Below are 27,193 nucleotides of genomic sequence, written 5' to 3' on the forward strand. Positions count from 1 at the left end.
ATATCAAGTTTCATGAAGGTCCGATCACTCCTTCGTAAGTTGAAAATACGTCATTTTTTTTCTAATTTTTCAGAATAACCCCCACCCCCCAATAGAGCAGATCCATTCTAATTATGTGAATCACGTATCTAAGACTTCTGCTTATTTTTGCCACCAAGTTTCATCCCGATCACTCCAATCTAAGGGTTTTCCATCATTTTAGGTTACCCCACACCAAACTCCCCCCAATGTCACCAAATCCGGTCGGGATTTAAAATAAGAGCTTTGAGACACGATATCCTTCTAAATATCAAATTTCATTGAGATCCGATCACCCGTTCGTAAGTTAAAAATACCTCATTTTTTCTAATTTTTCAGAATTACCCCCCCCCCCCCCCCAACTACCTCAAAGAGAGCAGATCCGTTCCGATTATGTCAATCATGTATCTAGGACTTGTGCTTATTTTCCCCACCAAGTTTCATCTTGATCCCTCCACTCTAAGTGTTTTCCAAGTTTTACGTTTCCCCCTCCCAACAGCACCAGATCAGGTCGGGATTTAAAGTAAGAGCTATGAGAAACGATATCCTTCTAAATATCAAATTTCATTGAGATCCGATCACCCGTTCGTAAGTTAAAAATACCACATTTTTTCTAATTTTTCAGAATTAACGCCCCCCCCCTAACTACCCCAGAGAGCGGATCCGTTCCGGTTATGTCAATCATGTATCTAAGACTTGTGCTTCTTTTTCCCACTAAGTTTCATCCCGATCCCTCCACTCTAAGTGTTTTCCAAGATTTTAGGTTTCCCCCTCCCAATTTCACCAGATCCGGTCGGGATTTAAAATAACAGCTCTGAGACACAATATTCTTCCAAACATCAAATTTCATTAAGATCGGATCAACCGTTCGTAAGTTAAAAATACTTCAATTTTTCTTTTTTTCCGAATTAACGGGCCCCCACTCCCCCCAGATGGTCAAATCGGGAAAACGACTATTTATAATTTAATCTGGTCCGGTCCCTGATACGCCTGCCAAATTTCATCGTCATAGCTTACCTGGAAGTGCCTAAAGTAGCAAAACTGGGACCGACAGAATTTGCGATTGCTATATGTCACTTGGTTAATACCAAGTGCCATAAAAATGTGTTTCTCTAAATAAAAAGCGGAAAGCTACCCCCCCCCCCCCAGTTGGCTGTCCTACTAAGTTCCCTTCACAAACAGCTTCTAGCTCCTAGTAAATCATTGCCTTTCAAAATGATGTAAATAAGGTTCTTGCCAAATTTAAGTTACTTTCATCAATAAAAAAGATCAAGAGTTTCTACTCTCCCTGACTCGTTTAAACACTCTTACAGGAGCTTTTCAAACAAAGGTTGGAGAAAATATTTCATTTTTAAAGAACAAGACTAGGATATAAAATTTAAATTTATCCGTTCATTTCGTCCGAATGACCGCTTTCACTGCTTTCTTCTAGAATTTGTCGCTTCTTTACTCCACTTATTGGCTCGAGTAGGTGAGTGTCCAGGCTCTAAAATAAAATAGAACAGTAATTTGCGTTTCAACTGAAATATTTTTTGAACTTCTTTCTTATTTCTTTTTGATCAAAAGATCATGATCAAGCTAAAAATATATTCTATTGAAGGCACTATTCACAAATAGAACGGGAGATGGGGGAAAGCCCACCCTAAAGTTGGGCAAAAAGAACCTTGCCAAAAGGGAATCACGAGTCTAAAATACACGTTGTATAGCCCGTTCCCTTCTATGGACAAAATTGCCTGATGTCGTTCCGTAACAGACCTCTGTATACCTATGATCTGGGGAGAGGATAGACATAGAAAAACATAGTAGCAATGTTTGGCATTTTTCAAAAATTTGCGTCAAATCACGGTGTCAAACCGAAGAATTGACGGTTTAAAAACTCTTAATGATTCTGGAAGAATCTCTGTGCTCGTGACCTTTATCTAAGATTAGCTGAGTGGGAGGCAGCTAAGCTAAGAGGTGAGCAGAAGTGTTTGGGTCTATCTCTCTCTCAAAATGTTCCTAGTGCACCTACAGCTTATAGTTTTTTTTTGTATAATTATCCTGTGTATGCACCTAAATGGAAGATGACTGAAGGCAAGAAAGAATGAGAAGATAAAAGATAAGAAGAACGAAGAAAGAAGAAGATAAGAAAGAAGAATGAGAAGAAAGAAGATAAGAAGGCAAGAAATATGAGACGAGCTGTTCAAACACTGATTCAAATTATTAGCTTGCATACAATATTTTCAGACAAACTTTTGCAGCAGATTCTTTAGTCAGTTTGTCAAATTCTTTTAGCAAAAAACCCCTCAATTCTACTTTTACCAAACCAGTTTCGAGCTGTTAATTTTTTTTTTTATTTCCACTCAATTCGTACGTTCTAAATCAATTTTTACTCAATAACACTTCGGCTTCGCAAGCTAACAGAAAACTGTCAACCGACAGTGTTAGTAAACAATGGAACAGAAAAATAGCTATTTTTAAGAGCCCAATTCAGCTCTATTGCTCTGGCTTACTCTACATCAATGATAACCCTATCGTCTCAACTAAAAATCTTTTTTCACAGGCCAAGTCAGCTAGCAATAATCCACCAATCAGACACATGTTTACATAATTTTTTAATCAAACGATCTACCACATCATATTTCTCTTTGGGCCTATTCAGCCAATCTGAAACCACTAAAATGATTATTTCTAAGTTAAAACCCAATGAAAAACGTTTCTTTCCGTTATTACGAGAGTATAGCCATAAGAGTTAACAGCCAAATCATACCCACGAGGGCTATTAAAGCACAGAAACATCCGGACAATTCTTTAGAAAAAAGCGCTTCAACAAGCATTACAACACTTAAGTTATTATTATATTCCAACTTATAGTACTTTTAGCACAGGTGAGTTATTTTTATTGCACTTAACAAGCTGTAGATAACTATTTTATTTAACTGTCAATAATTAAAAGCTATATTCCTAACTTCATTATATTCTATGGCTTCATTTAAAATGCTTTAAGCTAACCTACAACGTAATATCGATCTTACCTTTTCAACTAAAAATCCTTTCTCCCTAAGGTCAGCTTCCAAATTTTTTAATTCTGGAACAACAAAATCTTTCTGATTATCATCCTTTATACGATAAACTGCTTCTTTCATAGCTTTCATTGCTTCAGGAACCACATTAGTAGGTATATCCCTGAATAGGTCCCGTTTTATTATTCGCAATGCTTCTTCTGGACGATCCATGCTGCTGTAAGCTAAGATCTAAAACGGAAGGTGCCATTAAAAAGGCTCTCACACTATGTGCATACTTTTCTACGTTAAGAAGTTTAATCACTTAACTACAGTATGTGGTTTAACCAGTGGTTAAATTAAATTATGTTTAACCATAACCTCTAACCCTTGAACAAGTCTTTCAACACCGATTTGACAAACAAATCCATAAAACTATAATAATCATCATTCCATACCATCAAAATCATCCTTATTTAAAAAATTAAAAACATGGATAAGAGACGGAGATTTAAGCTCTGATCAGGCAGTAAAAGACTGTCTCGGAACAATTTATAAATTTGTTTTAAAAAGTGATTGTCTGCTCATACAAAATTTCACATATATTCACTAAATTTCACTTAAAATTTCACTACTGACTTAGTAGGCCATAAAAAATTTAAGGCCGTGATTAAGTGAATTTGAAAACATCGAGGTTCAAAATTGAAGTTAGGGTAGCCTTCTGTCTCTCAATTCTCTAGACCGTTGATTGTCAAAAACCCTTCAAATAGCACTTGTTCATTGGCGGAAATACCAGGTTAATTATATCAGCTTGTCAATCTGGTCTCTAGGGGTGTTTTCGGCGATCTGAAACGATTCTTTTTGGCAAAAAACTTGTAAAAATTTCAGGTAGCTGAAAATATTCTATAGGACTGTTCAAAAACAGGAAAATACATCGAAAGATGGTTGCAATCATCTTACAGGTTATTGTCTTCTGCTCATGATAGTACAGATTTTGTTCTAAAAACAATATCCTTCATAGAGTACAAATGTGAAAAAGAGCTAGACATTTTCTAAGATTTACAAATCAAAGATTTACAGTCAAAGAATTAGAGCAAAATCCTAGCAAACATTCTGTAGCATCTTCAAGAAGCTACGGCCTGATATTAAAAGCGGTATCTTCTGCCAACCAATACTTGAGTACTTTTTAAATATACATTTTCAATTTTAACATGGGATTTTCGAGTTCCATCAGTTCACTTATTTTAATGTCTCATTTGAAAAGATATTGCCACATCTAGTATCTTTTGCAATAAAAAACGCATTTAAAATAATTTTTTTTTACAAAAAACTGCATTTTCATGAACAAGCTTGATGAATGACGTCTTAATCGTAGGTTGTAACCATATATAACATAATAAGTGAATGCAATATTTATGCACGCTTATCTTTTGACAAGACACGAGACTACGCTAATCAGAGTAGCTAATACCAATGAGATTGAAATAATGAAAATCCAATATAAAGAAGAAAGAATTGTACGGTTAGAAGATATGCGACAGCGAGTATCAAAACAAGTAAAATATTTCTCGTCAAAAGATAGAGCTGTTTAAGGGCTTCTTTTAAATAATACTAAACAATAAACCTTTTCCATAGAAACTGAAGTATTGAAATAACTCGCCATAAGCAAGGTTTTATCTACTGCTAGCGGGGCATTGGAACTTCATTGAAAGGTGTTTAAGATCTCACTATAAAGAAATTGTTATATTTAGTGTTTAAGTTTGGTTGATTCAATATCAACATAACTTGATGAGACTTTGCATCCAATGTCCTACGTCATGTTTTATTGGCCTTGGATTCAATTGATCTCTGTGGGGGAGGAAGGTCGGTGATGAGAGTAAACTAGGTTTCAGCCAAATTTTACTTTAACTAATATCCTCGTTATTCCTTTTTGAAGTCCATTATCGACTTAACAGCAATAGAGGGAAGGAGAGGGAAAGGGTCTTTAAATTCTTGTCGTAAGCACAATTACTAGTAGGTAACGTCACGTCATAAACAAATTTGCCAGAAACTGATCTGCTTCAATTGATCTACAGGACCGCAATTAAATTTAGATGGGATTATTATTAGGTGTTTCACTGCAAGTTGATAGAACTAAGTCAAACCTTATAGATCGTCACTCGGGTCGACCCCAACTGTGATTCATGGACCACTTCCAGCAACTTTTGTCCCGTTAGCTTGCATAGACTTAATAATACGAATGATGTTTTCTTGTCGTGTATGAATATCCATTTGTTTAATTATCATAAAGATTTTCAAAGAATTAATTATTCTAATTAGTTGTGTTTTTGACAATTATATACGAACACTCAACTAAGTTGAAAGGTATTTTAGTCATCAATAGCAATCGATGGAGAAGCCATCCAAATGACATTACTATGATGTTTCTTGACAATTTAATCAGGAAAAGGCAAATGAAACCACACCATTAGGAAAGTGGAAATCAGTTCTGTAAATAATGAGCTGTATCCTAGGGTGTGATCCAAAGAGAATAGATAACTCATTAGAGTTACTCCAAGTAATCTTCAGAGAGTAAAACTACCACAAAGCATCATCAATAAACAAATGAAACCCAAAAATTTAAGATGAGGAGACCTGGCAACCCCCGCGCTTCTTAAGACCAGAACATAATTTGCACTTTACTGAAAACAAAATACATTTTAAGTACTTTCCCTTTTTTTACTTTAATAGAATGAAAATTTACAAAGACTTTAAGGAATAAATATCAGTATAAGCATATCAAACTGACTATCCATTATTTTTTTTTCTCAATAAAGTGCAAATTATATTCTGGTCTTGAGAAGGCACGGGGGTTGCCTTCTCATGTTAATTTTTGCTTTACTTATTGTAATTTCTGTTTGATTTTGGTTTATTAATTTATCGATGACGATTTGCGGTAGTTTTAACCTTGGAATATTATTTGACTTTATTTTAGCTCATTTCTGGTTTAGTGGAGCTCTACTTTTCTTTGAAAGACTTGTTTTGTGGTAAGTTTAAAAAAAAATTAATACCTTATAAGGATAAGACTTTGGCTACAGCTTTTCTATCAGCTGACTTTAATGCTTGATCATATATAATCTATAAAACTCAATTTACCGCAGTATCAGCACCTAGGGGCTTGTTATTTAAAGTCCTTTTACTAGTGTCACTAATTCTTCTTCACAAAATAAATCTTCTTTCACATCCAAAGTGTCAAAATCTCTTTCATTCTCTTCTTTAACTTTACCTGTAACTCTATCATGGTTTAACATATTCTCAAAATCTTCTAACTATCTCTCTTTAACTCTTTCCGTATCGCTAATTTTGGCCCGATCACATGTTTAACTAGGACAAGTCCAGATTGACTATTCCCTCTAAATTTGTCAATATACCAGTACAATATTTTACAATTATACTGTCTAGCTAAAACTTCCAGACCTTCAGCAATTTTATCTACGTCCTCCACTTCACAACTCCTTAGTTCATATTTCATTACTTTATCCTTCTCTTATTTCACATAATCTATCATTCAAATAATTCTTGTACTCTTCCTTCTCTCTATTAAACTTAAAGCATTTTCGCAAATATTTCTAGCTGCGCTTCTAACTTTCTTCCCTAAGACAGCATCAGCGACTTCACAAACGAGTTTCCAAAAATTGTTCCATCAATCTTCTACCTTGTCAAATTTTAAACTCTCCAGTTTAGTTCTCAGCTGTTCCTCGAAAATGTATATCAAATCCTCATCCAGGAGTGTGCCGACGTCATAACTTCTCGGAAGGTAGTAACCCTTCCTAAATTTCAGCTTTAAATTAACCCTAAACACTACTAGATAGTGATATTTACTTTTAACATCAATAGCAGAACTCCTACATACCCTAGAATCATATATTGATCCTACCAGTCTTCGTTTGAAAAAATAATAATAAATAAGGTTAGCTGTCTTATCATCATGTGAATATCACGTTACTTATTGACCATGTTATATCCAAATACTGCACTGTTTACGACTATATTGTTACACATATAAAGTTACAGCAGTCTGTAGCTATTTCTGTTTTCTCTTCCTATATCAAATTTACTAAGAGTAGGCTACCATCTATCCTATTTCTACCAACCTGGGCATTAAAATCCCTTAATAAAAATACCATTTTGCTACCCGGGACCCTGTCTATTTGTTCTGGTAGCTGTAAGGACATTCTAGCTATCTGTATAATCCAAGTCTATGAAAATTTTACCCTTCCCCTAGATTGCATGTTCTCCCATAGCCTTTACCATTTTTCTAAAGAAAACAATCCATCACAATATTCCTAACAAATAGGGATAGGACACATCCCTGCTTAGCTCCTGGCTTAACACCAAATTAACTACAAACCTCACTTCCTACCTAATCCGTAGCAATAATATTCTCATACACAGAGACTTCTCAATTATTAATCTGAGAGAGACAATTTGGTCAAAGTATCCTCTCCCTTTCCTAAATCACTGGTTCTTCTCGTTATTCATTGTTCAACTTCGTCTAAATTATGTCTTATTCTATTCAGTATCATCATGCTAATCCTTAAAACCTTTCTAAAAAAGGGGTTTAATTAAAGTTTTCCTAAAATCACCAGATATTTCCCCTTCTTCAAATATCATACTAATGGTATTCTTCAGTAATTTATCGCTAATTCTTAACCAACATATTTTGAAGAACCATTTATATCACTGTCAACACCTGAGGTACTATTATTTTTCTTTTTTTTTTAGTACCCTCTCTGACTCATCTTTACAAGATTAATCATCCCTAACTTCCAAGTTGTCGGAAAATTTTCATTCATTTCTGTATCATTTCCCTCAAAAGTATCATGGTTCAATATATTCTCAGCATATCTTGTCCACCTTCCTTTAGCATTCTCCCTATCACTTCCGGTACTACATATATATTTACGGGATAATTAGTGTAAATATAAAGTTCTAACGTTAATTAAGTACATTACCATAAAACTAAAGCTATATAAATAAAAAATGGTAAAGTTAACTGATTCTGGCGAGTGAACTGCACAATTCTTCAGTTGTAAATATTCAAAATTCCTACCTTTAAATTCCTGGTGAGTAGATTATTTGAAAAATCAATTGCAGTCAGAAGTTCTAAAGCGAGACCAGGATCCCTCTGTTTTAAAGCCACAGCTGCTGCAATTTCAACCCCCCTTCTCGTTACGTGCTCCTTATCTTGTCGACCTATCTCCGTGGCCAACTTGTAGCTTTCGGGTGTATTCTTATAAAAATACAAACGAATAAACAAACACATAGATTGAACTAAACCCACGTTTATGGCACATTCACCAAACCTTGTAAACTCTACCAAGAATAGTGGCATCAGATTAGAATTTCTTTTCATTTTTATAAGAATATCTTAATAAGATGCAATTGTACAGTCAACATGTTTTTTCACCAATTTGTTTGATTTTTTCCCTTTAATTTTATTATTCATTTTTGTCAACTGGTATTTATAACATTAAATATCTACATTTCTGCTAGACGGAAAAAGTCGAGAAATTCCTCTGTAAAGCTACTTTTTGGGTAATATTCATTATCTGAACAGCTTGATTTTCAATTTTTCTTTTCGCCAAAATTTTCCTCTTTTGGTGAAAATTTCAAAGAAAACTAAACAACTCATCAAAACCTAAAATAATAAAAAAAGGTCATATGATAAATGTAATTAGTCAACCTCAAAACGCACAGAAATTACCACGGATGAATAAATTAAACCTAAACTGAATACAATTACAAATGATAAATTACAATAAATGCAAAAAAAACAGATACTACAATGGTTGAGACCTTAGACAAATACACATTAAAACTAAAAATAAAGTCAAATCAGAAAACAAAAAATAACTATACGTTCGATGACAAGGACCCGTTGAGTGTTGCATCAAGTGTGATCAATGGGACACAGCCGTGGAACAATACATACAACTATATTTCAATGGTAATAAACATGTGTGCTCCGGTATCACATTTGGACATGGTTATCATTATTGCCCGGTTAGTATATAATTAGAGAACATGTGAAATAAATTACGTGAGTAAAAATTAATCGTTATTCTCTGCATCTACATTGTTTTTGTTGTTACCTTGTTTTGATTAATAAATAAATGAACTTGAAGACTGTGCACTGTTTACTGCACGGGGTCCTTTGTCTGAGAGGATGCGGGTTCGAATCCTAGTGTACCCAATTCTTCAGTTTGGGACGGGGGTCAGTTGCGTGACTCTGTAAGCTTAGCCAGAGTCAACCCAGCTCTAAATGGGTACCTGGAGAATTCTGGGAAAGGTAAACAGGAAGGGTGTGCAAAAGCACAGGATAGCTGGCCCCAACCCCTCCATTGCACTTCCTGGCTGAAGGGCCAAGAAACGGAGATCAGTACCACCGGTAGGGACTGTAAAGTCTAATGCCGTATCCTTTACCTTTTTTTTTACTGTTTACTGCTGCTAATGAACACCCGTAAAACGGTTCATTGCTTAAACTTTAATTCCTTGGTGTAAGGTTCATTTACAGATAGAAGAGTGCATGTCTTCTTGTCTACTTTCCATGTTATTAACCGTCAAAAACATAATAAATGTTGAAATGGAAAATTTTAACAAAAAATTCGAACTTCTGTTTCAAAATCAGAATTTCTGGTATTATTCCTAAAAAATTCATGAGATGTATAGAAATTTCGTTCAGGTCGCAGAAAAGATGATACGAAACAATATGAAGACAAGGTGAAAATGCAAACAGTTTCATAGTGTAACCTGTTTCAAGTGGTGAAACATAACACAAAAAAATTACTAAGAAAGCTTAAATGATTTTAAATTTGAATGTTTAATGTTAAATTTCAGTATTAAATTGAATTAATATTAATTTGAATATTAAATTTGAATGTTCAAGTTTAAATGAGAATGCAAAAATAATTGTGACTTGATTTCTTGTTTCGCCTTTCACTGTATAATCAATATTCAGCTCATTCTACGGGTAGTTTATATGATTCTATGTGTTCTCTATTTTAAAGAGCCTTCAAGAAAAACTTGTTACAGATAAAAATTGTTATCAGTCAAAATCTACTATTGTGTAGATTCTATGTGTTCTCTATTTTAAAGAGCCTGCAAGAAAATCTTGTTACTGATAAAAATTGTTATCAGTCAAAATCTACTATTGTGTAGATTCTATGTGTTCTCTATTTTAAAGAGCCTTCAAGAAAAACTTGTTACTGACAAAAATTGTTATCAGTCAAAATCTACTATTGTGTAGATTCTACTATTGTGTAGATTCTATGTGTTCTCTATTTTAAAGAGCCTTCAAAAAAATCTTGTTACTGATAAAAATTGTTATCAGTCAAAATCTACTATTGTGTTTCTATCAGTTTTCAAGTTAGTTGATTTCTAAGAGGTTAAGCTTTGAAAGGTAGGGAAAATGAGTAATTATAGACCATATTCCAGTTCTGGACAATAGTCCACTATCGATCAGAAAAAAGGTAGAAATTAAATGGTTTAATAAAATTTTTAGTAATTTAAATCATGTCATATTCAATTATTAAAAAAGAATTGTACAGATTATTTTTCTTTAGTCTTGTGATCTTTTGACGATTTTTCTAGCTATTTTTACTGGAGCAGTGGCAGCCACCACCGCTGATTTTTATACAAAATTTCATGTTTAAATTACATTTGACCAAAAAATAAAATTTTAGCTCCCAAGTATTTCAGATGCTTAGAACAAATTAATATTTTGTCAGCTCTCATACTCGCCGTGGGAATATAATTGACATAAATCTTTTTCGTCTTTTGGAAGCTACCAACAAAATTCTATATAAAATTTAGATACATAAAAACACATTCGTAAATCAGAGAAAAATCCTCAGTTTTTGTCACTTGGGGTTAGCGAGAGGGAGTAATAATATTTTTTTTTTTTAATACACCAGTGTTCCAAAAGGTTTAATTACTATTAATTATAAATCTCAACATATCAATTAACTTTTCTCATTGTTATAAAACCCCCCTCCATATCTCCAAAGGCGGGACTAGGATGTATTTAATTCAAGATCCCCCCCCTCAATGACTCCGCCATGTTCTGACGCTAAGCACAAAATACCGGATAGAGTTGCCACTGATGTTTTCTTTTTCAACCAATCTTGATATTTAAATGTTCAGTAAATTCTGTGAATCTTCCTACCTGTTTATAGCAAGATGCTAAAACAATATTTGACAGAGTCTTGACAAAAACAGGATTACCAGATTTCTTCGATTTGACTACTTCAAAAACATCTTTAATTTCGCTATGCATATTGTGTTCATACAATAAGGACATCAGTAATTTTAGGCTAGATAAATCTTCAAACAATCCGTCCAAATCTGGGTCACAAAATGCCTAAAAAAATAAGTACTTTGTATATTAAATACTTGGAAAATAGAATGAGACATTACCGTAGGAGAGAAGCTCAGAGAAGCACGAGGAGCACGTCCCCAAAATTTGCTTCATAGAATTGCTCCAGTTTTGTTAAATTCAGAGCATTTGTGAATTACTTCAGACTCCAATTGTTTATTAAACTCCAATTACTTCAGACTCCAAAAAATTGTTAATTAAACAGACAAGGAAAAAAGCGAGAGACAATGATTTGCCAATGAGAGACAATGATTTGCCAATTCAGAAACTTAGAGACAAAGAGAGGGAAGAGAGAAATAGAGGAGTAGGAAAGGGAGGCGGAGAGAGAAAGAGGAGAGAAGAACAGAGGTAGATAGAGAGAGCTGGAACTCTTAAAGAGCGAACACCTTTTTCAAAGTTATTACAAAAAAGTGAACTGAACTGGAAAATGAACTACTTCAGGGCAGCAAATTTGGCACAGCTGGCGCGGAAACCTGATATGGCATATTCAACGGTAAGAACACGAGTACTAAGCTTGTCTGTATCATAAACGAGGCAGAGATATTTCAGTGAGGGACTCTATAATGAATTTACCTGCTTAAACAATAGATAAAGAGGATGAATATTAACATTGGGTATTATGAGCAAGGAATTGATTCTTAGCAGCATTAACATTAAGTCTTAAGAGCTTATAACCACAAATCAAAGAATCAGGATTTGCCTGTAAAATGGAGAGACTTAAAACTCATAAGCAGGACATCATCTACGTAGCTAATTTGTATGTCTCTCTTCTCTTCTTTTAAAATCATTTTCAGCTATATGTTAAATCTCCTTCTAAATCTTCTATCTGTTAAATATCCTATCTGTTAAATGTCCTTGTCTTGTTCCAGTGTTTTTTTTTATATATATTTTATAAGTGTTTTATTCTTGTTTTCTGTGGTCCATTACAAGCAAAGCTTCTTGGGCCTAGTAACCGCTTTACTTTGTAATAGTTTTTCTTTTAGTATTAATAAATTGATTGATTGATTGATTTGCATTCCTTTGTAAACCTATTTAAGAGATGAGAATACTTAAAGAAAGTAATATGTAGCGACGGATCTAGGTTTCTTTAAAATTGAGAATTTGGGAAATTTCATTTTACTTATTTACTTTTTTAAGAACGAATTCGGTGGAGGGCCTAGAACAGTATTTTCTAGCGCGAAGCGTCATAAAAATATGCCAAGTAACATTTGTCTCTCACACACATTGGCTAGAAAATAATCAATTTTAAAAGGCTGTTTTTAGCAGCGAGGCAAGGGAAATTTTTGAATTACCAGTAAGAAATGTCATTCTCATGTGCATTTTTCTTCTTTCACACTTGTGTTTAAGATGGCTTCCGAATATCAGAATTGGGGAAGGGAAAGCATGGTCTGGAGGGGAGACCTCCCCCTCTCAAAGCAACTATGGGATCTGCTACAACACTAAGGACTTGGAGCTGACTGTGTAGTTTGATGACAAATATTATTTCATTTTTAAAATGTCTCAGATAGCTAGTAGGCATTTCCAGGAAGTTTGAGGAGCTGCTGTATAAACAGAAAAGCGTATTTTTGATAAAGACGAACGGGAAAATGGTGAAAATAACCATAAAGAACAAATAATGATGGCAATGTTTGTGTGCCTACAGTTTTTCGCCCCTTTATCAGAAAAACGGTTCTTTTTTGCCGAAAAATACTGCAATACTACTACATTTTCTTAAAAGTGTTACCTACTACTAGTGTGACGAGCGAACAGGCATATTTTAATCACCGATTATTTCACGCGAAATCAGCATGCCCGGACAATGTCCGAACGCTGGGAAAGCACAATTTTTATATGATAAGGCTTGAACAACTGATGTTATTATTAAGTTTTGGATAATAAGCCAAAAATTACCATCCACAATTTTTTTCCTTAACCCTTAAGAATTCGAAAAACAGCTGTTTTTTGAACAAAAAACAGCTGTTTTCTGTTTTTACCAAAAACAGAACAGAAACAGGTCTTCTGTTTTTTGTTCACCTTTTCTGTTTCATTCAAGGCCTGTTTATTTTTTTCTGTTTCTTCAGAAAAACAGAACAGTACCCATGCTTATCCTTAACGAACCTTTTATCGTTTACTAACAATAACCTTTTAACATCTGCCCTTTATTTAATATCCTTTTAATGTATTATTTTTATCCTTTAATATTAATGCGTATTTTTACCGTAAGATTACTTTCTTTGTTAAAGTTCAGTTATAAACGGTATCTTATAAAACCCTTTTTCTTCTTATTTCTTTTGAAGTAGAATTTGTTATTTTACATTAAATTTCAAAATAAGCTGAAGATTTTTGGCTTCCTTTGGAATTTTTAATTAAATTTCAATTTCTTCATCTGCTCTGGCAGCATCAATAACAACTACAAACCAAAATTTCTGCATGTGAGTATTCAACGGCATCTAGAATTAGTACAAATTGTTTTATAAGATTGAAAAGGATTCTGCAAATATTTTTCCTCTTGCCTTTGAAAGAACAACACGATGATGTATATAGTTTTTAGACAGGCAAATTCTTTTTTGCAAAAAAGCCGTTAATTACTAGGGTAGAATATACAATGAACTAGCATAAATGAATAATTTAAGCATACTTAAAAATAGGCCAGATGAAGTGTAATTTTATGGAGCCATAATAAAAGTCGTCATAATAAGATAAATTGTACTTTCTTTAGAGCAAATGAGCCACTACTGACGGTATTCTAATCCTGACTAACATTCAGTATTTGGCAAGTATAATTTTAGGACCAAAAAACAGAACTTCACACGACAAAAAAAGCCAATTAAAAACTTTTATTTAAAGGCACATTGACAAAGCTAGAGGAGGGGGTCCGAGCCTACACTAAACTAAAATATCAAAGTTATTAAGGCTATTTCCAACATTTCCTGTGTCATTCGCCTACTTTACATGTTTTTTTTATAAATTACCCCAGACCACCCCAGTTAATACCAATATACTTGCCTTTAACCAAGAATGACATAAGTTCGGAAAAAAAAAACTGACATAAGAGCCCACATTTCACTGAAGGGCCTACACAATTGGGAAAAACTGAAGACAAAGAGTTTTGAATGAAGGCAGCAAACAAGAGAAATAACTAAGGGCACACCAGAATTGGCTCATGTTGAATTTCTCAGAAAGTTTATTTTGCTCTTACCTTCAAAGCTTCAACGGGTTGTCCATTAGAGTAGTAGTAACGCATCACAATAGGGCCAAAACGAAACGGACTTTTTGTTTTTTGTGAATGATACCTAGAAAAACAGAAAAAATAATAAAAAGAGTAGGTCTAAAAGCTTTAGCAGACTTAAAAGGATTATTGCTACACACAACAACAACAAAAAAATAGCTACGAAAATCATGTTCTGTTTTTCAAAATAATAAAATAATAGCTCCATTATCGTCCAGAAACTGGATGGAGAATTACTTCCAATCTTTCCAAACTCAGATTTCGCGCCATATAAAGTGGTACCCTTTTATCTCCAGAAAAGCATCATAGTTTTTCCAAATGCAGAAAGATTCAGATTTTCTTATATTTTGGTTCACAAAATACACCATAAGCAGCTTGTATACTAATGGTAGCTTATTGCACCATTCTATAAACGTAAATAAAGTACCTACGTGATCGAATTGTGAAGTGACATGAAAATAAGTGTACTGTCAATAAGTGTAAGGAGAAAGGGGAAGTGCTTGTGCAATGCTGCTGGGTTGCAGTTTTGCTTACTTCTGAAAAGACAATTTTATTGACTTCCCACATTCAAGATATATTGCAAAACTTCAATTGTTGTTTGCCAGATGTCTAAAAAATTCTTCACATTCTTGTTCTAGATTTCATATTGGCTTAACTTCGGCGGCTTTTCAAATGGAAAATGCTCCATATATTTTTGGAGCATACACATAGACATAACATCAAGGCACATGGATAAGTTACATATTTGCCAGATGTTGTCACTCTGTAGATGTGTCTAGAATTTTCTGAAGGTGAACACTACAGGTTTGTCAGGACCTGGCAAAAATAGAATTTGTATATTCAAAAAAAAGAAGGTGTAATGCAAGATGTGAAAGTTTTGCATAGAAGTATAAATCCTGTCTACTAAAAGCAGGATGATCATACTTTACCAGGGAAAAGCCATAATTCAAAATTAGTGTATCTATTCACACCCTACCTCTTTAATAGGGAATGTAGCACCTGTGAGTCTTCAGCACTAGCCAGATGAACAAAATTGAAAACATCTTCTTTTGATGCAAGCATTTTTCTACTAGATTCAATAGATTTGACAACTCTGTCTTTGAATTTTTCTATAATAGGAGCCCCTAGGTACAAGTTGGATATTTCTGCTCTTGCTTGCTCATATTTTGGAATGCCAAGGTTTTCAGCCGTGTAAATAGTTCTAATTCCTAGAAAAGACATGCATAAGACTATGAAAAGGAAACAATAAAGCACTGAGGCACAGCAGCGTAAATTTTAGCTGCTATATAAAATTCCACAATTATACCTCCATGCATAGGAGAAAGGACTGTCCAAAACACAAAAGTTAATCCTCGGGTATTTATTATTTGTTTTGTTTTCGCCAGGAAAGGAGGGTCTTTTAGACCCATTAGAGAAAGTCTCTATATGAGTAGGCACAATGCAACCAAATTCAACATTACATGTAAATCCAAATATTAATCTTCAATTCCCTCAGTCAAACAAATATTGAAACTTGTCTCACAGTGAACCAACCTTAATTATTGAGTGTTAGATAGGGGTATATGGTTAAAAATACACAGTTATAACAATTCTCACTCCCATACCTGTATATAGAAGAGATTGCCCCATAGCTTGTTCTAAAGATCCCTCCCACCACCAAAAAAACTTACAAACAACAATCTAAACAAATGTTTGTGATTTGACTCCTAAATTAATAAAAATTGTCAGACCCCCCCTCCTCTTACATGATCCTACTTTTTACACATATAATTTACCTTTTATATTAAGCATGATTCCCACAGGTTTAATGCTGCAGTGCTATATTTTTCTAAGGTGTTTTTTGGTTAGTGCAGATAGGTCTATTGATGCTTTGATGATGTAGGCAATATCAATAATAAAGCAAGATCCTTGACATGTCTCTTTATAAAAGAACCAGTTTTTTCTTTTCCCAGTAGGTATTGAGACACGAGATGCTGCAAGGGCCTTGGAGCCACTCCGTCCACACCATATAGAAATAATTTAAATCTATACTCCACCTATTTTCGCTCTACTAACTGATAATTCGCCCCCCCCTCCAAAGAAAAAATCTCAATGCATGGGCCTAAATTGAGCCTTGACATTTTGTGTTAGTAGAATTTGAACATACCAAAAGATAATGTTAACTAATATACAGAATACTTTCAAGATTTTTTTTTTGTAGAAAATCAGCTTTACAAGCAGTATTTTCGAGATGGTTCTTATATCTAAGCCTCTCCGAGTTGGATCCTAAGTTTGAAGGACCCTAGGGCAAATAATAATGTACAGCTTTAATTTCACTAGATATAAAACATATCTTTTACCATTCTTTCCATTGTTCAGACCTTATTATTCCACAAAATTACAGAAGAGCCTGAAACTTAACAAACATACCACTTGATTTACTGACTTCCAAAAACACACCATTTTTTTCAATTGAAGTTCTTTCACCTTGAACTGTCAAATCATATTAGCTACATTAACATTCAAGAATAAATACAAATATGAAAAAATACAAAAACAATTAAGGAACCAAAATAAGGATGATCTCTACACAGTAAAAAAGAAACAACAATAAGATAAAGCAAATATTTCAGCAAGGACATCCTCAGCACTTCAAAATACTTTTTTTCTTTGTGTCAATTTTATTGAACATCATGTCTAGCCAGGGTGATGTTAGAACACATTTAAGCCCAAATTAAGCATTTGTAACTGTTTGATTAGAAAAGATCATTTTTACCATAAAAAAGAAACAGAATCCTTGCCTCCAGCTGGGGCAAAACCTTGAGAGGTTGCTGTTTTAATTTTATTACGTGAAAATGTTAATTACCCTCCTAGACATTTCTTGGAAATTAGGCATTAAGGACTTGTAAATTAGGACTGCCACTGAAAATCTATCAATTTCCCAAGATCTAGCTGATTGATTGTATTTTCTACTCGTTTTCTACTCTTTTTTCTAATAGAAGGTCAAGATGTCCAAACAGTCATGTATGTAAGTTTATGGGCTCATATAGTTCCTCTGGATGAATCTGCCCTTATGGCCTTACATGAAGCCCTGTCAGAGCAAAATTAAGACCCCCCCCCGCACACACAGATCAGGGCTTTCTTAGACATTACCTTAAGCACTGAAGCAATGAGTCATGTGCATTGCTGAAGCTGGAATAACATCAGTGGATGTAGCACAAAGAGACTTATCCCCTGTAGCCATTCAGGGGATAGGATTTAGATTTTACCATACCCAAGGCCAATATTAAAAAAGGGAACCAAACTCGTTTTTAATAATATTAACTGCAGCCAATAAGCATTGGGTGGTAAGCAAGGGGGGATAGCTAAAGGTACCATTGGGGAGGGGGGGTCCTCTGAGGCCATGACTGAGTCCAAATCTGGAGGTAACCTGGTTGTGTACAGAGGTCCAAGATTGGTGGTCAAAATCCAAGGTTAGAAGAAGCATTTTTTTTCTAATTTTGACATTATGAATGAAAATAGTAAAGTATAAAATCAAGGACCATGAATTCCCATCCACGGAGGCCATTACTTTGGAAGAGGAGGAGTTACTGCAAAACAAAAAATAAATCCACAACCAGAGGCCAGTAAGGGTAGAGGACTTGGAGAGTCCTGAAGGAATAAGACAAGTAAGTGTTTGTGATTATTTAACTGTGGATTTCAGAATTTCTGGTAACTATTTTTGAACAATAGTAAATATCTAGTAATTGGTCGGTTCTCAAAGAAACTTATTAAACAAATAAAATTAGTAGAAATAACAATTAGACCCTTCTCCCTTGATAGTCCCATTTATAGCCATAATAATACATTTCTCTGTTAATTGAATGTTGTCATATGTAACAGGTTCTGGGTTGACAAAGGTTTTCTGCAGTCTTGACTCATTGTGATCTAGCTTTGTTTGGGATTGTTAGCAATATTTACCAAAATATTACCTGAGACCCTTTCAAAAATGGGCAACAATGGTAAAAAAAATGCAGTAATCAGACTATTACAAAGATGCTGCATAACCTATTATAAAGTAAGAATTTATTTGGTTTTAGTGTTTTCTTTTTGTTTTTTAGGTATTAGGGCTACACATGGCACAATCAAGGGGCAGTGAGTGAGAAAACTTACCAAGTTATTAAGAAATACCATAAAACAAGACGTCTAATTGGACCAGGCAACTTTTATTTGTTTAGCATAGTTCCTTCAAAAGAGGAAAACTAGAAAAGATTTAAATAATTTAGTGATGATTTTATTACTTACATAAGGACAGGGTGAACACACTTTATGGCCTTTTTGGGATATTTCTAAACGCAGCAATGGCATCGCTTACAAATTCAATTAATAGTTTTTATGTTACCTCAATTCACACTTTGGGCAAAATAAGTTCCAATGCTGGATCTGTTGTTGAGATGGCAACTTTTCACACACTTAACACAAATAAGAAACAGAGTATTCAGTAAGTTTATGGCCAAGGGACATTCCTTCCAACTAGAAGAGATTAAACAAACACAAATTAGAAACAATAGGGAAATTTCTCAAGACAGTGGAATTCAATTCAGTGAATATTTCAGCCCTAGGCCCAAGGGCTGTCTTCAGCATAATGTCATATATATATATATATATATATATATATATATATATATATATATATATATATATATATATATATAGTTGTAAATTCTTTCATTGATCATGCCCTGAACAGTTTCTCTGATTTGTACATAAATGCAGAAATAAATTTTATCAGAGATTTTCGTTTTGGTAACAGATACCCCATTTCTTTTGTCAATAATACAATCAACTGTTGAATAAAAAGACATTACCATAAAATCAAAGATATTTCAGAATATAAGACTCCTAATAAGCCCTCAAATGTAATCTATCTTCCATACATCCCAAAAGTCACAGCAAAATTAAAAAATCTTTACACCAAAATAATCTGTATGTAGTTTTCACTAATAATTTTAAAATCACAAATTTCTTAAACTCCAGTAAAGTTAAAACGCCAGTTATTTGCCAAAGAGGGTTTTTTTCAAATACCATACGACTGTGGCAATCAGAGAAGACATAGACAAAGCATTAATTTCTAATAGTTCTAATAACTCTTATGATTCTGCTTTAGCTTGCCATATATCTAATAATCTTACCCAAACGATATTTTTACAAAAATCTTCCCTCATTAGTAATGATTTGGGGATAAAACAGGTGGTGCTGGACTAAATCAAAATTAGTCTAAAAATAAATAATCGAATTTTTTTTAAATAGGGACTTGGGGGAAAATTTCTTTATCCTCAAATTCAATTTAAAATGATATAAACAAACATTTTACTAGCATTATTGAACACGGTACAAAAAAGCCTTTGAGGCTAGATGCCAAAAAAGCAAGATTATCTTTGAAAGCTTATATTTGATTATTTTGTTCTGTTTTGTTTGAATAAATTTATCCTCCCACATCATTTTTTTCATCAGTCCTGGTTGAATTTTGTTGAAGTTTGGATGCTAGGCATGTTGTAAAAAGTTTTTAACAACATTTTAAGTTTTAATGATGGCATTTTAATATAAGTTTAAAGCCAAAATATTCACTGAATTAAATTCCAGTGTCTTGAGAAAGTTTCCCTATTGTTTATAAGTTGTGTTTGTTTGATATGGAAAGGTGGTGTGGGCTTTGTTGCTATTTACAACTAGATGAGAGGTGGATTTATACAATTTAAGCCCACTTAGTAGTGTTGACCATAGATAGACATGATAAAGAGATTATTCTTCAGTGGTTAGGGTAGACATCACTGCACAATATTTATGTTGGATAAAGTGAACAAGTTGCTTCAATGTGAGAAGCAGGATTGGCATCATAGCTCAATTGTTTTGTGCATGTATATTTACCCCTAAGATATTAGTGATGGGCAGTCCCAGTCGTATCTTGAAGGTTTAGCCTCCCAGCCTTTGTTGTGACTCGTTTCGAAAAGTTTGGCTGATTCCAAAGACACGGTTTCCTCACAAAAACAGTTCCAATCATTGATAATCCTTTGGCTAAAAAAAATTGTCTAGTATTGTGGTTAACTGAGGGCTTATGAAGCTTCTTGGAGTGACCTCGCAATTGTCTTTCATTAGTTATCTGAGTAAATAGCTTCTTTTTGGGGTTGGTTTGCATATTTGCATGTTGCTGTACCTGCAATGAAAAGTGAAAGATGGTAGCTTTAGGGTAAATGGCCTTTCATTACATGGTTTCTAGCCAACTCCAGAGATAAATTTAGTGGCCCTCCTTTGTATACCTTCAGTTTCCTGTAGGCTATATTACTTTTGTAAAATGAACCAGCAAGGCAGATTCTGAAGACCAGGACTGGTGTCCTAATTGCCTTGCTCAGCTTTAAAAACATTCTTCTTTTTATAATTTTAAGGCTTGAATTTGTCCTGGAAACAGTTAGTGCAAAATGTTTGTTGAACTTTAAGAGATTATCTACAACTACTCCCAGGTCTTTAATACTGGTCGAAATTAGGACTGAAATGGGAGAGGATGTCTGGCTACCATTGGGAATAATGTCCAACCAACAGTGGGAATAATGCAGGGAGCAGTTACAAATGAAATACCCTCTATTTTTCCTGTAAACACAGGTGGATAGATACAAATCAGAAAATTAAAGACCAATTTTCTCGATACCAACAAATCAGCCAGCCCCAACGGAATCCACCCGAGGTTGCTCAAAGAAACAGCCACCGAGATTTCCCCCACTTTGTGCCATCTATTTCAGTTTTCTCTCGATTGCAGAGTTGTTCCCTCAGAATGGAAGACTGCTTATGTTACACCCATATTCAAAAAAGGTGACCAGTCTAAAGCTGAAAACTACAGACCTATAAGCCTTATGTCTGCTGTCGCTAAGGTTTTAGAGAGAATTGTCAACGACGCAGTTCTCAAGCACCTAGTTTCCAACAGCATTATCTCGGACAAACAACATGGTTTTCTTCCCAGGAAGTCAGTCGAAACCAACCTACTCGAAACTTATGAGCTAATTACTCAGCTTCTCGACAGAGGGTTTCCTGTCAACCTAATTCTACTAGACATTACCAAAGCCTTCAACAAAGTCCCCCATAACCGTTTGCGCTCCAAACTTACAGCCGTGGGCATTGATAAAAAACTAGTTGACTGGCTAATGGACTTCCTTGGTGGCAGAACGCAAAAGGTTCGGCTCTTTACCACGGATGGAGAAAAGATCTATTCAACACCTTGCCAAGTTCTGAGCGGCGTCCCTCAAGGAACTGTCCTCAAACCGACCTTATTCCTCATCTATATCAATGACCTGGTAGCTGAAACAAAAAACCACTTGACTCTTTACACCAACGACTCCAAGCTTTTTGGTACCGCAGACAACATTAGCCTACAAGCCGATCTCAACTAAATTCAAGCATGGGCAGATAAATGGCTTCTATCCTTCAACATCTCAAAGTGCGTCACTCTTCATTTCGGCCGTGGTAATCTGCAGCACCAGTACACTATGTACGACGGCAAAATGTCATTGACAGTCTTGATTCCTACTTCTAGTAGTGGTAGAGACCTGGGAGTCCTGTTGGATGACAACTTAAAATTCCACAAGCACACCGCCTAAGCAGTTTCGAAAGCAAATGATAATTTGGGACTCCTGAAAAGAACCGTCAGTAGTTGATCCTCCACAGTTTTTCTGAAATTATATAAAGCTCTGGTCAGGCCAATCCTAGATTTCGGAACATGTCTTGCTGGTCCTTTTTACAAGAGTGACATCCAGCTTGTTGAGGGTGTCCAGAGGAGAGCCAACAAATGCATTGATGGTTTACGCAGTCAGCCCTACTGCAGAAGATTACAATCTGTTAACCTCCCAACACTCGTTTTTCAGTGTAGGCATAACGACATGCTGCTCACCTACAGGTACCTCCAGCAAGCAGATCAGAAGCTGTTCACTTTCTCTCCCCACCAAAAGCAAACACGAGGACTTTCCAAAAAGCTGTTCAAATCCAGCGTTAACACTGAAGTCCGACTAGATTTTTTCAGCCAGCAAGTGGTGAACGATTGGAACCAACTAAGCCAAGAGACAGTCTTGGCATCCTTGCCCAAGGAATTCAAAAAGAGGCTCGACAAAGAATGGGAGGCCAAACCATGGAGATTCCAGTGGGAAAACCCCTCCCAGCCCTCACTACCATAACAGTCATGGAACACAATAGAGAGTTAGCTTGGAGGATGATGCAGCTTGTCATACCAAACCATCTCATACACTCTATCCAAAGTTGCTGTTGTGCAGTGGTGCCAACTCTAAATTGCTGGAGAATGGTCCTTGAACCATACCTACCATGTGATCACTGTTACCAAGTGGGCTTAAATTGCATCTCTCCAGCACTCTCTAGTCCCTATGGTTTGTTGCTTGACCTTAGCATAGCAACCAGATCTATTGCCATCATCAACTATGGAGCATCACAGTTCTTGCAACTAATTCGCTCTGAAGTGCAAATTAAGGTAATTAAGGTAATTGGCCTTACATCTGCAGTGGCAAAAGTCTTTAATATGATTGTTAATTATGTGCTTCTTGAAAACCTTGTTAACAATTATATCATCTCCAACAAGCCACATGACATTCCCCCAAGAAAATCAGCAGGAACTAACCCTTCAGATACTTAGAGACAGATTACCTATTTACTGGAAACGTAGCTTTTCAATGGTTTGATTCTTTTAGACCTAGCCAAAGTATTTGGCAAGGTTCTATACAATTAGCTTTGTCCTAAGTTAACATCAGCAGGGATCAAGTAAGAATTAGTATGTTGGCTAATGGACTTTGCAGCCTTAGATCCCAAATGATACAACTTTTGACAACAGACAGTAAATGTACTTACTTGCAACCTTCTGAAGTCCTAAGTGGTGTTCCTCAGGGAACTGTTCTTGAACCAGTATTTATATTTACAAGTGTAGTTTGATTTTGTATATGTTGTAAAGAAACACAAATCAGCAATACCTGTCAAAATTTTTGCTATTAAACCTGTCTACTACTACTACTTTATATTAATGACATGATCCCTAAAGTCAATAACCACTCAAATCACTATGTTGATGACTCAAAACTACTTGGTGTATCTGACAGATCATCTGAACAATCTGACCTTGATCCCAAACAGACATTGACCAATAGGTGGCTTCTCTCTTTCAGTATGGCCTATCCAAATGTATCACCATTTATTTTCACCATAATAATTCTTAGCACCAGTACTCTATGAATGATAGCCAGACATCCTCCCTCATTTCTCTCCAAATTTGGACCAGCAGTAAAGACCCTGGCGTAATTCTAGATAATAATCTCTTAAAGTTCATCAAACATTCTGCACAAACTGTCTCCAGAGCAAGTTCAAGCCTTGGACTTGTTAAAAGAAGAATGTTTCTGAAGCTGTACAAGGCAATTCTGAGAACAGTCCTTGTCTTCAAAAACTGCCTTGCTGGTTGATTTTACAAAATTAATATAGCCTACAACTGATTGAAGGTGCACAATTTTCATTCTATTTGTAGCAACATGCTATAAACATGCAAATATGCTAACTAACCCCAAAAGAAGCTATTTACTCAGCTAACCAATGAAAGACAAATGTAAGGTTGACCAAAGAAGCTTCACAAGCTCTCAGTTTACTATAGAATTAGACAAGATTGTTTTTAGCCAAAGAATTATCAAAAAATTCTATCTGTTTATGTGAGGACACAATGTCTGTGGAATCAACCAAAGTTTTCAAAAGGAGACTCAACAAAGACTGGGAGGCTAAACCTTCAAGATACAACAGGAACTGCCCCATCACTTAGCCTATGTCTTAGAGAAAAATATACATGCACAAAAGAACTGAACTATGATACTGATGCTGCATGTCACATTGAAGCAACTTGCACATTCAATCCAAAATGATTAGTTTGTTGTGGTGTCTACCATAAATCACAGAAGAATGATCTATATATCATACCTATCTATGGTCAACACTACCAAGTAAGCTTAAATTTTATCTATCAGCTCTCTAGATTTTCCTGAGTGTGAGGTGTCTTTAGTGGGTCTAGATGTCTTGTTATGGTTTTGAGTGGGTTGAAGTGTCTTTGGTGCCTTATAAGGGTTTTATTAACAATAGTAGCTAGCAGCATAATCTTACAGAAAAGATTTTAAAATGTTTTTTAATAATTTTTGAAGCAGTGTGTTTAGTTATGTGTTGTATAGTTTTCAGTATAGTTCAAATGTCAATCTAGCATTGAGGGATATTGAGAAAATAGTCCCTGGAGCTCTATTAGCAATAATGGTAAAATTCTAGTTAATTAACTTCTTTCTATCTCAGAAAGGGTTTAGGTTAACAAAATGAAACTTTCTGGGATGAATCTACATACTAAACTATGTCCTGGGAAGGTACATTAAAGCAACTACCTCCACTCCTTCTCCCTCTAGAAGGCCCTGACCTATGATGACCTTTAAAAATGTGTGTGTTATAAAAGTGAAACCTTTCAAAATAGATCTTCTGCTCAATTGAAGTACAGCAAATTGTTTTCAGCTTCATAACTTTGCTCAATTCCATTTTATAAGGTTTTAAAGATATGCAAATACATTTCCTAAAATTTGAAAAAGACATTGATATGGCTTAGAATTCTACTCAAATAACAGGAATTGCATGTTTCAGTACTAAATGCAGAGAAAAAGCAACTAGTAACTGAAAATTAAGGTAAAATGTTCTTTTGTCAAAATTTCAATAGGCATAGACCTATCATGTAGAGAAATGTCAGGGCCCTCTAGAGGGAGAAGGAGTGGAGGTAGTTGCTTTAGCCTGTAGACCCATCCCTGAAAGTTTCATTTTCCTAACCTAAACCCTTTACGAGATAGCAAGAAGTCAATTAACTAGAATTTTACTGCAGTAGCCTAATTTCCATCCAGGTGAGGTTGGATCTGAAGGTAGGCTATAATAAAGTAGACTAGGCTATGATTCATTTTAGGCTAGTTTTACCTAAGTATTTATTAACATTCATGTTTGATTGAGGATTCATTTATTTATTCATAATAGTTTATTCTGATTTAAGGTATAATCTTTACTTGAATCTGTTTTTTTTTTATTGGTTTTCAAGTTTGCATTGGCCTTAGCAATTATTTTAAGAAGTTGAATATGAGCTTATGTGTAGTCTAAACATAAGATAACGATATAAAAAAGATATATCTTTTTTAAAACTGTTATTTTATACAAAAGGACAGTTACAAACCTTCATAACGTTTTATCTTTCTTAACCACATCCTTGCACCAAAAGAGCCCGACATTTTTTGAAATTTTTGCGGAATTTGGATCAATGCCCCTTTTCGGAAATGAATCCTGAGTTGCGTTTGATTCACTTTTCAAGTTGACTGAAACCAGCATTCTTACGTTTTATTTGCGATTCTTCGTTAACTTGGAGCGTTCGATTTGTAAAAGTTGACTGAAAGTTAATGAAAAGTTGACTTTTAACAACTTTTACATTTTGTACGTTCGTCTCAAGTTAATTCGGGAAGACGGCAGAAGTTTCAATTATAGCTGGTCATGGAGTATGTCTTCAGATGGATCCAAGATGAAGGCATCACTTTTGTGTACCAGTGTGGTGATTTATTGAGCTTGATTTTTTGTTGTTGGGCAGGTTGCACTAAAATAGACTTAAAAATTATGTTATTAGCCTAGTTAAAGCTGGCTTTTTTCTTGTATGGGTGGGTGGGTTTTTTCCTTTACTGGGTGGGTGGGATAGGTAGATAATAAAATGGTTAAGAAAAATCTTATAAAGTTATTGCAATATTAGTTAAAGTTACTACTAAGCTACTTGAGCAAATTATTTCAGAGCTGGGTATCCTAATACAATTTGTGTGGCCAGAAGTTTAATTGTTAGATTGGAAATTGTGATTTTCATTTGTCTTCTTTTAATCATTCCATTCAAGATGCTTTTAATATCTTTTTATTGTGATAGATTGTCTTAATGCTCTGAAAAGGGAAAATATTTTAATTGCATAGGATATGAAAATTTCAGTAGGCTAAAGTCCTAAATTAGCAAGGGAAGTGTTTATTTCACTAAAAAATCATTTGTATACAGTAATTTTTTTAAAATCACTGTATAATTGGAGTTCTTTGAACTCCAATTATACAGCCCTGTTTTTGGCCCCCTTTAGCCTGTATCCAGTTCATGATTGCCATTTAGCCTAAATTTCATTTTTTCTGTTACTCATTTCTTGTCAATATTACTAAGGGTTCATAGTTCAGCTCTAGAGAAGTCATTCTTAAATAACATGTGCTTATGTAGCCTATAAATAGCTTGTTGCTACTTATTCTTCTCTGGGTATACAATGCTTGATGTGGTAAAAGATTTACATAATAACTATAGGTAACATGTTCTACATGCATCCCTGCTCTACTTTAGCCCCAACCCTCCTAATATGGAAATCTAATGCTGAAATTACATATTTCCTATTGATTCTGCCAAGTTTGCAAATTAGGCAGGTTGGGAGTAAATTTTTTTTGTTCATATTTTGACTTACAAATAAAAGGCATCAATACCACTTGATGCCTTTTTCTATGTTCTTTAAAAGTATA

The 27,193-nt window shown here is 34.7% G+C and overlaps 1 protein-coding gene across 3 annotated transcripts; it reads right to left on the reverse strand.

The window, feature by feature from the left end:
• Positions 1–1,349: 1,349 nt before the first annotated feature.
• Positions 1,350–26,005, reverse strand: LOC136032771 (pentatricopeptide repeat-containing protein 2, mitochondrial-like). Of its 3 annotated transcripts, XM_065713122.1 has the most exons (8): positions 25,848–25,929; positions 18,984–19,114; positions 15,600–15,831; positions 14,594–14,687; positions 11,206–11,400; positions 8,092–8,271; positions 3,033–3,251; positions 1,350–1,504 (listed from the first exon to the last, which is right to left on the reverse strand). In XM_065713122.1, the coding sequence occupies exons 3-8, from the start codon at positions 15,683–15,685 to the stop codon at positions 1,403–1,405; spliced, it is 876 nt and encodes a 291-aa protein (XP_065569194.1). In that variant the 5' UTR covers positions 15,686–15,831; positions 18,984–19,114; positions 25,848–25,929; the 3' UTR covers positions 1,350–1,402. The 3 variants fall into 3 exon arrangements, with proteins under 3 accessions (XP_065569194.1, XP_065569193.1, XP_065569195.1); XM_065713121.1 differs by lacking the exon at positions 18,984–19,114 and having other exon boundaries at positions 25,848–26,005; XM_065713123.1 differs by lacking the exons at positions 18,984–19,114; positions 25,848–25,929 and adding an exon at positions 18,887–18,908.
• Positions 26,006–27,193: the final 1,188 nt, after the last annotated feature.

The sequence above is a fragment of the Artemia franciscana genome, chromosome 11, assembly GCF_032884065.1.
Source record: "Artemia franciscana chromosome 11, ASM3288406v1, whole genome shotgun sequence".
In the NCBI taxonomy this organism is placed as follows: Eukaryota; Metazoa; Arthropoda; class Branchiopoda; order Anostraca; family Artemiidae; genus Artemia; species Artemia franciscana.